Source organism: Onychomys torridus, chromosome 4, assembly GCF_903995425.1.
Source record: "Onychomys torridus chromosome 4, mOncTor1.1, whole genome shotgun sequence".
Classification (NCBI taxonomy): Eukaryota; Metazoa; Chordata; class Mammalia; order Rodentia; family Cricetidae; genus Onychomys; species Onychomys torridus.
In genome coordinates, this window is record NC_050446.1 from 76,692,758 (window position 1) to 76,708,724 (window position 15,967).

The 15,967-nt window shown below is 47.0% G+C and overlaps 1 protein-coding gene across 2 annotated transcripts in view; it reads right to left on the reverse strand.

Moving 5' to 3' along the window:
* Ldlrad3 (low density lipoprotein receptor class A domain containing 3) overlaps positions 1-15,967 on the reverse strand; it is a 236,242-nt gene that overhangs the window by 93,426 nt on the left and 126,849 nt on the right. For both annotated transcript variants that reach the window (XM_036186090.1, XM_036186089.1), the window contains exon 4: positions 11,759-11,893. In XM_036186090.1, coding sequence (XP_036041983.1) covers positions 11,759-11,893 — 135 coding nt within the window. The remainder of the gene's footprint in view (positions 1-11,758; positions 11,894-15,967) is intronic.

A 15,967-nucleotide genomic window follows, 5' to 3' on the forward strand; every position in this document is an offset into this window, starting at 1 on the left:
CACAGCCACCATGGCAGAACTCAGTCACAGGCCACCATGAAGTCTATCCATTAGGTCTCAGATTGACAGGAGTGCTGAATGCTGGAGTAATTTCAAAAACACATGGTACGCTTCTGATTTGAACACTTTAATGAAATCCAGCAAGGGACATGACAGAAGCAAAAAGATGTCAAAGGCGGAACCAGGATTAGTTTAGAATTCAGCAAATTAGTCTAGTTGGCTTCGTGTTTCAGTTCACTCCCAGTTTAAATATAGTATGTATTTAATATGATGTGAAGTCATATTTTAACACCTCCCAACTGTGAGGACTTTGCAATTCTAATAGAAAACACACCATAAATTAGCCTGAGGTGACGTATCGCTTTCACGTGTCTCAGAGTGTGATTATCTGGAATGGCTCAGGATTCTAGAGATTTTCCCTCCATTCCTTTTTCTTCTAGATCCTGACAGCTTTTACCAAAATATTACTGTCAAATCAAAATGCAAAATCTTCTCCTCTTGAATAAAGAAACTTCCTCCAAACTAATCAAGATCTGCATGAGGCTTTCAAGCAGGCAGCCACCGTGAGAGGCACACAATGAAGGGGGGCCTCTCCCGTCCAAGAGTTAAACTCCCAATAAGGTTTGCTGAGTGGACAAAAGCTAACTTGAGATGCACCTGGTATCATAACCGACACAGGACGCATCTGGAGGAAGTGCCACACCAGTCTACCACGCCACCCCACCTCACCCCGGCCCCACTGTGTTCCATCTCTAGCTGCATCTGGGTGTTCACACCCTAGAATGTTCCACTGTCATAAGGCCATGAGGCAAGATGCCAGACAGAAGCAAGCCTGACCCAGGATCCTTGCTGGGAAGCAGGATGGAAGCAGGTTTTGTTGCCCATCCAGGGCAGAGTCCTCTGTGACCTCAGCAGCTTGTTTTGAACTGGGTGTTTCTACAAAGGCCATTAAGGCTGGAGCTCAATGGCACCTGGTTACACAGGAGACCTGGTGGCTCACAGGAAAGACACCCACACTTAGTAGAGCCTGCCAAGCAGCCTGCAGGCCTCTCCCATTTCCCCTCAGCAGCCCTGAAGGCAGGCAATAGTTGTCTTGTGTTGAAGAGGGTCAGACTGGTTGAGGAATTTCAACAGAGCCAACTTCCCTGCCTAGTGCAGGGCTAGCATGAAGAATAAACCTCATTCCCATTTCCGTCTCATGCCAACAAAGAATGAGTTAGACATTATGGCTCAGCTCCTGTCAGAAACACCATGTGGACAAGGAGTGGGGCATCACTTAAGGAATGTGACCAGAAGAGCTTTGTGAGATGAGACGGGGCAGGGCAGGATCCGAGGGCAGCCTTCCCGGCCTGGGTGCCCAACCTCACTCCCTTGGAAAGAGCTCAGTAATGCAAGGAAGCCAATGGGAAATGAGGGAAGGGCGGTCTGTGGAGAAAGTAAAACGCCAGGGGTGAGTTCTGACCAGTTCCCTGACCCAGGCAGAGATATCAGCGGTCTAGGGACACAACTTTCTGATGGACTGTGGTTCCAATGACCTACTTCTGTACAACAGAGCAACCTCAAACTGAAGGGCTTCTAACAACAACATGTAAACTCTCACAGGTTCTGTGTTTAGACCCTGGATAGTGAAGTCCATTATTGTTTGGAGTCTCAAGCTTTGTGACAGACAGACTAGTGTGGTTGGAGCTGAAGTGCCAGTGGTCCCACAAGCATCTCTCTTCATGCAACTCTTGTGGACGCTTTGTGAAGACTGGCCTGGGCTTCCTCCCAGCATGGCAGCCTTGTCCACCATCTTTACATGACAACGGAAGCCTGAGGAAAGCACAGGCCAGACAAGAAGCCCTGTGGCATCCTGTATCCTGTGACTGGTGTCATGAGTCTCAGCACGACATACTCTGCTGTGTCACAAAAGCTGAGCCAATTTCTGGGAAAGGGGACACAGCTCCAACTCCCAAAGGGAGAGGTGCCAAAGAATTTGTGAACTCACTTTAAGAGTGCCAGATGGGGTGGGGGCTTGCACTGGGAAGAAGGATGTGTACTCCAGTCACTTCCTCCCAAACCACAGCATGTTCCTCAAGAGAAGCAGGCAGGCATTGGCACACCAGAGTGAGGTTGAGGGAAAATCTATAAAAGGTTCTGAGCCTCCTGGGGAAGAGCAGTCAAACAGATCAGCTAAGGAGGACAAAGTATCTGTCCTTGGAGGATCCCTTCAGATGCAAATTGACCGAAATTGGGGGCCAGCTGACCTCTGTGGGGAAAAAAAAAAGGCATAGCCAGAGTCAGGTTTCTGTCATCTGAAGATGAACTAAAACCTTGGTCCCATTCCAAAACCAAGATAAAAGCATGGCTTTCCAAGGGTCACTACAGCTTTAGAACAAATTAGCTTATGAAGGAAGAAACAAATATGGGAAACACCTTCGACTTGACATCTGGGGTAGCTGAAAGGGGTCAGCATCACAGGGCATGTCCAGGGCACTGCCAGGAGTACAGCCTGCTGGCACTGCAGAGTACTTCAGCGCTGGCCCAAGTGGCTTGTGGGAACTCTCGGAGGGAGAAGTGCATCAGCGTCGTCTCTCAGGCTAAATGGATTGATGCCAGTCAGAGCAGCAACACTTGTCCCAAAAGTCTGTGGACATGTTGTTTCCCCAAACTAATCTTTAAACTATTGGTTCAAGTTAAAATGGTGTGCAGCAGATTCTGGGGTTAAATAATTTCCACTATTTATCCTTTTCCTGATATGCATTCCTGAATTTGGACTAGGCACTATGAGAAAGGAAAGATTTTCCTGCTTCCCTTGCAGCTTAGGTGTGATCATATGACTAAGTTCAGGTCATCAAAAGTGTGTGGGCAACCTCTTGGTCACTGCCTTCAAGACTACCTGGTCTTCCCCCTTCTGCTTCTGGTCTGAGGTCTGGGAAATAGGAACTGTTGGAGCACCTTTTGGAACCTGATGAGAGCAGACTGTCTCACTGGCAGCCATGCCAAGCTTTTTATGTGAGTGCTGAGATTCAGACTTGGTCTTCATCCTTGTAGACCAAGAGCTCTTACACACTGAGCCATGGCCTCAGCCACAAAAGTTCTGTCTCTGGATATATTCTTCCATTTGTCTAGAGGCCCAGCCCCACACACGTATCCCTATCCACTTTAATTTATCCTGACTAGGCAAAGATTTCACTTCTTAGAAGTTTCACCATACCTCGCCAGAAAATCCTGCCATCCTATGCCTGCCCGCTGCTTTCCCAGAGGTCGGTTCATTCTCTGTTACAACATTTATCACACTTTAGGGTAATTATCAGGAGAGGATTATGTTTCTCCATTGCAAAACTGTGAGCAACTTTGATCTGATCTGGCTTTGAATTTCCTCCAGTGCTGGCAGGGGCTGGTCAGTCTCAGACAATACAAATACTGATGTAGCAATGACCACTAGGAAGGGTCAACAGCGGAGAGTGTTGCTGGAGTAGGCAAGTTGAAGGTCACAATCAGTCTATGGATGGAGACATGTTCCTGCATCCTCCAGTAACATAGCTGCGCTGGGCTATGAGAACCTGCAGAGCACAGCGCAGACTCAGAGAGAGAGAAAAGGGGTCAATTGAACAGGTGACCCCCCTTCCCTGAAACCTGGTCCTTCCACTCAGACAAGGCACACTCTGCAAACGTCTAGGCTAGCCTCTCCCATTCCCCAGGGACCAGAAGAGAGAGAGAGGCCAGGGCTTGTGCAAGATAGGCATGGGGAGACTACGGTAGCAGCTCAGCAGATCATCACTGTGGGTGAGAGACCAGGAAGCAATTACTGCCATGAGTGCAGAATCGGTCTGATTTGCTTCCACATGAGGGGTGTTTCAGAAATCTTCAAACTCCTGCTGCAGTGGTTAAAGGGAAGGACGATTCGGATGCAAACACTCAATTACCAGGAAGAAAAGCCCATGGGTACAGAGAAGCGGCAATCAGCCGCTCCCAGCCTCCTTCTGTTTCTTCCATTGAAGTCAGCGTTTTCTGTCTTTCCCAGCCCAGCTGGGATTTCAAATCCTTAAATTAAAAGCAGAAGGGGGGGGGGGCGCCTTTCTTACTCCTCTTGCTAAATGGACCTCCAGCAGTCTTTGTCCAACTAAAGCCAAGTGAATTTTTTAAGGGATGACTTTTCCTTAGGACCCCTTGGAGGAAGTTCTTAACATCACTGGATACCACAGTCTTAGAACAGACAACATCCACCCATCAAATCCCAGGTCGTGTGACACTCTAGGTCATATATTAACCTAGATTTTTCTTCGTAGCCATCTCTTTGCCATCCCTACTTGGAAGAACTAGGCTAAAATGAACAGCTCCCCCATCCCAAGCTCTCTACTACACTTGTAGTAATTCTTTAGTGGCTCAGTCAGTCACTTGGATGTGTTTAGTGACAGACAGCAAAGGTCTTCCAAACCACACATGCTCTTCCCTCTCAATGATGTGGGCCATTGAGGGGCTTGAGGGCACAAAGCAGAAAGCAAGCACAACTGGCCAGTTACTCTCGGAGCTCGGTCCACCTCACCACCGTCCCTGCAGTGGCCTGCACAGCCCACCTTCCTTCTTGATGCCCTTGTCCACTCTGTCACTGTGCCTCCTTGATTCTGATTTTACTTCCTCCCTAAAAACACTGGCTCAAGTGTTCTCACTGTTAACACCTTCCCGGGATGATTAAATCTTGACCACCAGTCTGACGGGACTAAGGGGTAGTGAGAGTTCCCACAGCATACCACTGGGCATGCCTATGGGGGCATTTCTAGAGATGACTAGATTATGAGAGCTCTGAGCTAACCAGGTTGAACAGGGAGATTGTCGGGGTGCAGGTGGGGGTGAGAGTGGGGGTGAGAGTGGGGGTGAGGGTACAAGTGGGGGATGAGGGTGCAGATGAGGGTGCAGGTTGGTGATTAATTGGAGAATGTGTGTCTCCAGTAGCATGCTTGTAAAAGGTATAACTTAGCTCGGTTCTATCATCCTTCTGTTTCCTGTGGCCATGAAGTGAATAGCCTCAGGCCCACACACTTCCACCAGTGTGACACTCTGGTCTGCCTCAGTCCACACTTCTACCAGGGTGACAGAAACTCTGGCCTGCCTCAAGCCCACACAACTATTTTCTGTGTTTTCATTTTGGGGTGAGGTTCTAGTAGTCTGGAAATCACTAAAATGCAAGGAACTGTCTTAGGGTTTCTATTGCCGCAATGAAACACCATGACCAAAAAGCATGTTGGGAGGAAAGGGTTATTCGGCTTACATTTCCACATCACCAAAAGAAATCAGGGCAGGAACTCAAGCAGGGCAGGAACCCAGAGGCAGGAGCTGATACAGAGACCATGGATGGACTTGGAAGTATAAGATGAATGAAATAAACCCTTTCTTCTGCTAAGTTGTGCTTATCACAGTGTCAGAAAAGAAACTAGAAAAGGCCTAGGGGGTAAGAAAACAAGGGGGAGTGACCTTGTGCAGAGGTTCCACCTCCACCAACTCCAGTTCCAGAGCCACTTGGGGGACAGAGCTAAGGAGCTAGGAGCTAAGGGGGGCGCAGGTACAGGAAACGAGTCTCCTGCAATACAGGTTGAGAGGTATCCTTCAAACCAAACCCATCATGCAGACCAGCTCTCTCCCCAGAGGGTTCTTCTCAGTAGCCCCAGGCCCTCCCCTGTCTCCCTTGGGTCATGTGACTTGGTCTGTTCACTTTGATGACTCTCCAGCCCTTCACATCTGTTACTAGTTCTGGTGTCCCATAAAGAGTGTGGCTGTGCTTTAGTGAGGGGCCACTTCTGCAGTAGCTGGGTAAGACTGCCGTAATAGTAGCACTCACTTGTGGGTAAGGTGTTCAACAGTAGAAATCTACTGTGGCACAGTGTGGGAAACTAGCGACCCAAAATTAAGGTCATGGAGAAGGGGCTCCCTCTGAAGGCTGTGAGGACAGTCTGCTCCATGTCCTTTTCCTGGCTTCTGGTTTCTTGGCCATCTGTGCTGCAAGCCTCCTCCTCTTCTGCTGTTATATCCCACCATGTTCTCCCTGTGTGGGTGTCTGACACCTAAATTCCCTTTCTATAAGGACACTAGTCACATCAGAGGCCCACCCTACCCTAACTAATTATATCTTCAATGATCCTATTCTTAAATATGGCCATATTCTGTGGAACTGCAGGCAGGGTCTGGATTTTGATAAATTAATTTTGAGGAAGAAAAGCCATAATTCAACAAGAGAGCAAGATCCCAGTATGCTCACAGGCCTGGAACCTGACAGGTTCCCCATCACACATCGACTGAGAGAAATGTCCAAGTTGCAAAATGCTAACCCTCAAATTCCAAGCTCCAATTCTCTCTCTCCTAACCTTCCCCAATGCATGCATGTACACATCACACACCTACACGTGCACACACATACAGACACACACACACAGATACACACACACACACACACACACACACACACACACACACACACCCCACCTGCAGAAGAAACAGCACAAAGCTGTCATTGCTGGCTTCTGGTGAGGTGCCAAGCTTCAAACAGCCTTCCATTCTCCTGAAGCCTTATCACCAGAGCACAGCAAGAAAATAAAGATGCTCTGCCAGGTGCGAAACTCACCCACTAACTCCCTGCTGGGGTGGCTCCCTAGGAAGAACTCACCTCAAAAATGCTAGAGGGGATGGGGAGCCCAGCAAGAGGTACTCCTTTACTGAGCAGACACGTGAGCACCAAACATTCCCATTTTACGGATTCCCCTCCCCTTTTAGCTCGCTGCACCTGGAGCTAGACTGCTTCCTGGAGTCTCTACTCAAGTTCACATCTCGGCTCCCTACTTGCTTGAGTATGCACTTGGCCTAAGTATTCTTTAGCTCTTCATCCAGAAGGAGGGGGCAAGAGCTCAGGCTCCTGGGGTGAGGGTGGGGTTGTTAGAACAGAGCAGGACAACATAAGGAGGATGTAGACAAAGGTCCCTGAGGCCAAGTCTGAATTCCAGCATGGGCAGTTCCTATAAAGTCCAAAACCTGGCTGATCACTAAGACCTGGGACTAGAACACTAATCACTCTGTGTACAAGGTATCTAACTCCTTGGGGACCCCTGCAAGGCTACACCTGGGGTTTCACTGGGGAGGCCCCCCTCCAGCCTCACTTCTGAGCTCAGCTGCTGGTAGACCTTAGTCCCTTGCTGGCGTTAGGCTAGAGCCCTCCCTCAGCTCCCTGCCACAGGAGTCTGTGCAGTTGCGGCTGACAACATGGAGAAGGCTTTCATCAGAGAAAGCAAGACAGAGTAAGAGGGAAGGGGTACTCATGACCTAAGCATGGAAATGGAACCCCGCCACGTTTGCTGCATTTCTCTTGTTCAAAGCAGGTTATAATTTGTACATCTGTTCACACAGCATTATTCCCAAGTGTTTACGGATAGAGAAATCAAATGTGGTATGTCAATAAAAAGGAACATTATCCAGCCTTTAAAAGGAAGGAAACAGCCATCCATGCTATAAAATAGATGAACCTTGATGACATGTAAATGAACTAGGCACTCACAAAAAAGACAAATGTCATATGATTCTACTTATACAAGTACCTAAAACTACCAATTAATCAAGGCAGAGAGTAGAAAAGTAGTTACCAGGGTTATGGGATAGAGTGAGTAGAGAACATTTTTTTCCCTTTGTTTCTTGCCAGAGCTGAGGACCGAAACCAGGGCCTCTACCACTTTACTAAATCCCCAACCCCCCTTTGTTTCTTAAATAAGTTCAGAATTCCAAGATGTAAAAGTCCTAGCAATTGGTTGCATAATGGAAAAATAATTTCTGCCACTGAACTTAAAAAGCTAAAGTAATTTTCAAAAGTTAAGATAGTAAATTGTAAGCACTTTTTTCAGAGAGAGAGAGAGAGAGAGAGAGAGAGAGAGAGAGAATGAACGAACAAGAGAGAGGGAGGAGACAGAGAATGAGAGAACAAACTAGCCGAACAGTCCAGATCATTTACAAAAAGGCAAGATTTCACACAAGCATGAGTGTCAGGAAGTGCCATCAGTAGACACCAATGCCACATTCGGGTAGCATTTTCAAGGTCACCAGAATGGTGTTCACCACCTTATACATGGCAGCTGCTGCTGCCTTGAAGCCAGTTTTATCCACTTCTTCCAAATAAACACTGTAAAACCTCTCTTTCTTTTCTCACATCAACTGAAAGCAAAGGATTTTTCAAAGGCTAGGGAGCCCACAGGGTGCGCTCATGTGCAGAGGCACTGAGCCAAGTACCTAGCGCACTGAAAGCGCTGAGAACCCCATGAGGCATGAGTGTACCTTCTGTCCAGTGAAGAAGCTTTGAGATGTTTCAGGAAGACACTGCATGGAGCCCTGTCTCTCAACAGCCCAGTACAGGGAAGAATTTCTCACAGGACTGGCATCCATTAGGCATGCAGCAAGGTTAGCAAGCAGTTCACATTTAGAGGCTACAAAGTGAACCCTTGAATAGCAGTACACTGTCATTTGATGCAGGGAGAGAGAAGCCTCAGGAGGGATGTAGAATCACAGGCTGGCCAATGGGACTCACCTCTAAGACTTACTCATATCTTGTGCTTACTTTGGGACATACTCCCTAAGAGGGAATGGCAGAAACTTTCCTAGTGAACACATGACACCAGTATTTCTTGTTACTTTAATAAACTGTGGGTACTTTGATTCATACACCAAAACAAAGACATGGTGTGATACCACCGAGTGCAAGATGACCACACGGAGATTTTTTTCCCCATTTGTCAACACTTATGGACCCCATTATGGGTGAGGCACTGGGCTACTAGTTAGGGCCCCTGGGATTAGAGAGGAAAAACGGACACACCTTGCACACCTTGGTAGCTAGGAAAGCTTTCCAGCACAATGGTCACCTCACATGGAGGTGTTACTCATGCCCTGATGTCATTTTGGTAGTGACTCAGAAGGGAAGACAGCTCTATGTGTAGTGTCCCTCAAAAGTTAGGTCACGTGTATTTGTCTGTCACCGAACCTTTCCCTTTTTCTTTTCCTGTATGTTTTTTGGGGGATACACGGGGGGGGGGATTGTACCAACATGGCTCAAAGTCTTTAATTTGATACTGAGTGACTTCACACATGTCCTGGGGGAGGCAGGGTGTCTTAGTTACTTTTCCGCTGCTATGACAAAATGCTCTGACCAAAGCTACTTAACAGAGAAAGGTTTGTTTTGGCTCACAGTCCCAGAGGGACAGAATCCACCACGGTTGACTGACTATCAAAATGAACCACAACAGCCATCATGTCCGAAGCCAAAGGCAAAGCTTGGCTGCACCATCAACTATTTCTCAAATCTTTGTGTCTGCGGGAGCGAAACAGAGAAAAAAAGCAGCAGAACTGAACAGCACTAACTTGAGCCAAACACTCAAGGAATCACCAGCCATCCCTCTGAGGGGTGAACAATGACTCAGTCAGCCAAACAGCACAGGACACTGGAGAAGGGGTTTTCGAACATGACCACCCAGTAGAACACTGGCCTAAACAAATCAGTATCCCTCCCTGGAAGCGTCAATCTGAAGTCCTTTTCATGAAAACACTCAGGCACAAGTGAGGCTAAGATACATAAGAACACCAGATACTAGGCAAGAAAAGTCTTCACAGCAATTATCCTCCACACCTCCTCTCAGAACATTTACTCAGCTCAGTGCCTGCCATTCCCCACTGGCATTAACACTAGATCTACCTCAACATATGTTTCCCTTTATAAAAACTGACTTTGTGAAGGATAGCCATGCACAGTAGTTTAAAACTTCCCAGGTAATAGTGAGCTCAAACTCTCTCTGAGGTTAGGGCTAGGTCAGAGCAGTTGCCCTCAGACTCAGGCACTAGGACCACCCAGCATGGTAGTAAAACACAACGTGATTGGGTTGTTCTGCAGTGGGGGGCCCTGCCGCCTGCATCCAGGAGTCCCCACACGTGGCAGTGGCTGTGGCAGCTGGCTGCACTCTTATTCTTACTGTAGTACCGATGAAGAACACACCCAAGCAGTAAGTTTTCCACAAAAGAACTTTCCACTTCCACACCACTCACCCCACTGTCCTTCCTGCAGATTCTGGCAAGGCTTGTTCTGACACGTTTTACCTTCTCTATGGCCCTCAGTCCTACAGATTTTAGAAGTCCTAATTCCTGCTTGGTCCACATCCCACTGGTGATGTGAGGATGGCTCATTTGCTCACTCATTCGTGCACTTATAATGACATAATAAACAGCAACCAAAATAAAAGCTAGGACCTTGAAAATAACCTGTATTTATCCTCCAAGAACTTTCCCCTACCTATGTCCACCTCCAAACATATTACAAGCAGTTAAATCTCTTGCTTGTCTTGTAGTTTTATTAAATCTACAAACATGACCACTCAGGAGAACATGGACAAACAAATAAGCTCCGCCAACAAGCAACAATCTGGGTGAATTGTAGTCACATAACACTATTAATGGAAAGAAGAGATCACATACAAATAGAACCAATTTGTAACATTAGAAACACTTGTTCTTCAGAATATCTTAAAATAGATGCACACTTAAGAAGCTTTGTTCTTTGTTGTCATCACTGAAGACACATACTGGGAGCTGGGGATGCAGTTCAGTTGGTAGAATATTCGCTTTGCATACATGAAGCCCAGAGTTGCGTCCCCAGCACCAAGGAAAACCAGGTACAGTGAGTGGCTTACGCCTGTAATCCCAGAACCAGGGACATGAGAAGGAAGGTTCCAGGTCACTTTCGGGTATGCAATAAGTTCTGAAGACAGCCTTGGGGTGTGTGTGTGTGTGTGTGTGTGTGTGTGTGTGTGTGTGTGTGAGAGAGAGAGAGAGAGAGAGAGAGAGAGAGAGAGAGAGAGAGAGAGAACGAGAACTCAAGGGAGGGACAGAAGGAAGGAAGGGAGGAGGGAAGGAAGGGAGGGAGGGAGGGAGGGAGGGAGGGAGGAAGGAAGGAAGGAAGGAAGGAAGGAAGGAAGGAAGGAAGGAAGGAAGGAAATGTTCGCTGAAACGAGATCCCATGAGTCTTGACAGGAAAAGGGACCTTATCCTTCAGTGTCCTTCCTCTTCCAGCTTTCAGCTGCAGCCTTCAGTTTCCACAAAAACTCCCAAGTCAAGAGCGTTTCTACGCTTAGGCAATCCACACAAGAGGGAACCAAGCAGTGAGCAAGCACCAGGGGCCGCTGGGGGCATCAGTGCTCCTCACCATCCGACACACAAATGACAGCGTTTGGGGAGGTGATCATTTCATGACTACCAAGTTAACGAAAATGAGAAGAAAGAAAGCAAAACCCAGAGCAGCCGTGAATGTGACTGAGCTGTCAGGGTAGAACTGACAGGCACAGCAGCGAAACCAAAGAGAAATTTTCAGCCAGCTGTGTGGAGAAATGTGGTCATGACTCATGCAGGCATCTCATTCTGCAGAATTCATCTCCATTCTGCAGGATGGAGGGAAAGGACTCACATGACTCTCAACAACACTACAACACGGAAAACCACAGCAAAGCAATTCAGTAGGCATGTAACACAACCAAGGATGACCACAGAAGAAACGCATATACAGTGTTCAACATATGAAAGATACCAAAGTCAAAATGGCAGGCATAATGTCCTCAAGACTATGCAACACTCAGGATGAAGGCAAGTACAAGTCACCACAGCTGCTCTTAGGAAGAGGATGTGGCTGCTTGTCTCTTCCCTCCCACGCCCGACTTCTGTGTCCAATCACCTTTTTTTTGGGGGGGGGGCGGGAGGCAGCACCTACCTAGAGAACTCTCGCAGCTCTCCTCATCACTGTTGTCTTGACAGTTATTCTGTCCATCGCAGATGAAGCTCTTGTCAATGCACAGCCCATTCCTGCAGTGGTAGCGGGCGGTGGAGCAGAGCAGTGGGTTTGCTGCTGTGGAGAGAGAACACAGTGATCATCAGGAGGCCCAGCTTATCCCCTTGAGGACCCAGGAGACTTCTCTAGTCAGAGGAGCAGCAGGGTCAAGTTATATGCATAGTCTATCCCAGAGAACGGCCAGCCTATGACCTGGACAAGGTAAGCTTTATTCTGTCCCCTTCTAAACCCTTCTCCAGGTCACTGCTATGGTGTCCTGTGACCACGCCAACACAGCCAGAGGTCAAAGCCTCTTCTAAACAGTCAACCCTATGTTGAATCTGAGGCAGAGCCTAGAACTCATGGACTTTATTTGTAGAGTCTGCAGGGGATGGCTGGTGACTGAAGACACAGGAGAACAGCAGAGGTATAGCAGTCAACGTGGGTACCTTCTGCGTCTAAGGAAGGGACCAGCTGATGAGATTCATGAGCTATGAGCTCTCCTTCTGGCTTTAAAAAAATAGCATGAGTATGTGCGTGCATGTGCGTGTGTGTGTGTGTGTGTGTGTGTGTGTGTGTGTGTGTGTGTATTTGTCTGTCTGTCCATGTTATGTGTGTGTGCTTCTGTGTATGTGCATGTGGGCGGAGTCCTGAGGTCAATAGCAGGCCTCTTCCTTACTTGCTTTGAGGCAGGGTCTCTCACTGGAATTGGAGCTTATGGATTAGCGAGATGGGGAGGCAGCAAGTTCAGGAGTTCTTCCTGTCTCTACTCCATGCCCACTCCATGGGGCTGAGATTACAGATCAGCAACCATACACACAAGTGAGTGGATGCTGCAGATCTGCTTAGGCTGCTATGCTCCTGTGGAAAATACTTCACCAACTGAGCTACTGCCACAGTCCCTCTGACGCCCTGTCTGCAGGTCAGACTCTGCATTCTTCCGGCCTACTAGCACAGCACAGCCTTCACTTCCTGAATTTACGCAGACTCTCTGGAGCAGCACCTCCCCGGGACCTATTCAAGGCCCTTTCAGGGACCTCAAAAGAAATCACAGTGCTGGGTTCTGCCCTTCAGGAAAGGGATGCCAACTGCACAATATGAGGCAGACACAAAACCAGTGAACAGCACGGAAGCAATCTCCCCAGGAAAATAGTATTTCCATAGTAGTTTGTCTTGCTTCCCCATTCCATGCAAGATAATGGGGACAAGGCCCTGTTTCCAATCAGTGATGGGCTGAGTAGAAAAATTTCTAGTTGCTGTGTGGGGTGGCTCACACCTTCAATTCATTTCTAGTACTCCAGGGCCAAAGGCAGGCGGATCTCTGTGAGTTCAAGGCAGGTATGTCTATATAGTAGACCTTATTTAAAAACAAACAAACAAACAAACAGTAACCAACCCTTGGCTGCTTTCTCTGTAGTGATGATCAGCTCCGTAATCTTATGAGATCCGGTGGAAACTGCAATGTGTGACCAAATGCTCTAAAATGATTAAAAATACCCAAGGACAAGTGTAGAGTATAACCAGGTGTGGTGTTCTTCTAGGCTAAACAGCAATGTTCTAAGGCTGTGGCAGTAGCAGGCCCATCATGTCAATCCTCCTGCTTACAGCATTAATTTCAGCATCATAAGAGACTGACAAGAGAACGTCCACATCTGACATGATGCAGCATGCTAGGATTAAAAGTGTGAGCCACCACCACATACAGCTACTAGAGGCATTTCTACTCAGCCCATCACTGACTGAAAACACGGTCCTGGACTGAGTCTTGTCCTCATTTCCCTGCAAGGGATGGGGAAATAAAGCAGAGTGCTAGAGACGTACTGATTTTCTGTGGGGCTTTTTATGTATGGTTCACTAGCTGAGTCATCTAGCTATGTCCTAGAGAAAGAAGGACAGTGGTGATGATGATGTGGGGTTGTCATGGACCTCTAGGAAGGAACTGAGCCTGTACCTAGACTGCATGTGTGGCAAGAACAGAACCAGAGAGGATACCAGGTCTGGCCCTGAGGCTCTGCATAGTTTAAGCCAAGTCAGGCCTGGTGCTACTCCGTGGTCCTGGACTGGAGGGTATCTGCTCCACTCCTCCCGAGCTTTGTTGAAATACTCAGACATAGCTTTGTGGACTTGGTCAACTTCCATGCTTATAAAAACCAGAAGCATGGCAGACTGTTTTTGCCTTTTCATTCAAGGCGGAAAGTCTAATTTGAAAGGTCAGAGGAACTAGGGGGATGCGGTAAGCTGGAGATCTGGGTTCTAAGGATAAGGGACCAGTGTAAAATCAAACAACAGTCATCTAGCCTGATAATGGAAGAGTTAATTATTTAAATCATGGTGGGCCAGAGAACAGCTCAAGTTAATCAAGCTGGAACCATGGTCTGACTACAGCCAAAACCCAAATGGAGGAATCCAAAACCACAAATCACATTTGGTTTTTGTCCATGGCAAATCTTCAAACCCAGCCTTCTGCTTATCAGCATCTCAGCACAGTGGCCTTCAGCTTCTCTACACCCTGGTAGGTCATGTCTATGCAGTTAAAACGTAAATACCAATCAACTCACCCAAACAGCCTGGAAGGATAGGCTGACTGGTCCAGGAGTGGGGTGGGGCAAGCTCACATCAACCTCTGAGTGGAGAAACTGTAAGGGTGTCAGTCTCAGAGGCTTTCAAACTTTCCCAAGGAAAAACAGCCTCAGTCTTGTGTCTGACTGCTTACCTGTGTGCACAGGCACATTATAGATCTGCATATGCTTCTATGTGTGTGTAAAAAATAAGGCATAGGTTGAATTTAATGAGTTCAACCAACAGGACCAGCAGCCAGAATATATAAAGAACTAACTTTGACAACCAAAAGGCAAAAGTCAGCAAGGCAGAAAAACAGGCAAAAGACACAGAAAGCATTTCCCATAAAAGCGTCTGCTAAATGGTCGTAAAACCTTGCCAATGATGTGTAACGAAGCATCAGACTGGCCCTAAGGTCCTAAAGCACAGGTTGTTGATGAAGATGTGGAGGGAGAAGCTCTCTCCTGGACTCTGGAAGGGAAGCAGCTGGTGGGCCCACCTTGGAAATCAGTTTATTAATAGCTAGTAATTCAACCTCCTGCTCAAAAGAGACCCTAAAACAAATAAAAAGATGTATGCTGAAGCCACTATCAGAAAAAAACAAAAACAAACAAACAAACAAAAACCAGAATTGACCCTAATAGTCACTAATAAGATATCAGATAGAGTTATAACAATATAAACAGTCTACAGCCTAAATCAGGTTTCCTGTAAAGGATCACTTATAGTTACATAACTGAAGTTTTGTTAGCCATTTGATTTTCATCTATATTGTGATGTCTTCACTTGGCTATTATACTGATGATTCATAAACAATGGACACTGCTGTCTTCTAATAAAACTTTATTTACAAAAGCAAATAGTGGGCCATAGAGTGTCAATAGCTGTTGCACAGCATGGAAAAGTAAATAAACTGGTGTGAGGATAGATACATATCACAAATAGAACAGCAAATAAGAAAAGCAAGGAACTAAAGAGTATGTACAGTGCTACACTGTTGTCATAAAGTTACTCAGTCAAAAGAACTCTACTTACTATTAAGGGATTTAAAAAAAATATATGTTGATGAATAAAAATATACATAGCAATGAATATCACCAAATTCAGGGCTGTGGATGGCTCTGGGGAGAAGGAAGAGGGGTGGGAGCCCAGAGGGTCCTACCAGAGATGCCTAATTATATCTGGCAGAATTGTGCTAAAAATTCTGAAGCAAAGCAGGAAGTGAGGAGTGTTTTTGAGACAATACCGGGAACATAGATTCCACTGTATTTTACATCTTCTCAGGAGAGTTAAGACTTCCCTGGGGCTGAGATGACAGTGCAGTCAGTGGGGAGCAGTGCTTGCCTTGCCCTGTGAGCTCAAGGACCTGGGTTCAGATCCCCAACACCCACAATGGGCCTGGCAACACATGTCTGTAACTCCAGCAGTGGGGAGGGCAGAGACAAGTGGGTCCCGGAGCTCACTGCCAGTTGATCTAGCCAATCAGGGCACCCCAGGCTCACTGAGAGACTTTGTCTTAAAAAACAAAACAAAGCAAAACAAATGATAGATGGTATCTGGGGAGGAACAACACCAGTGTTGTCCAGTGGCCTC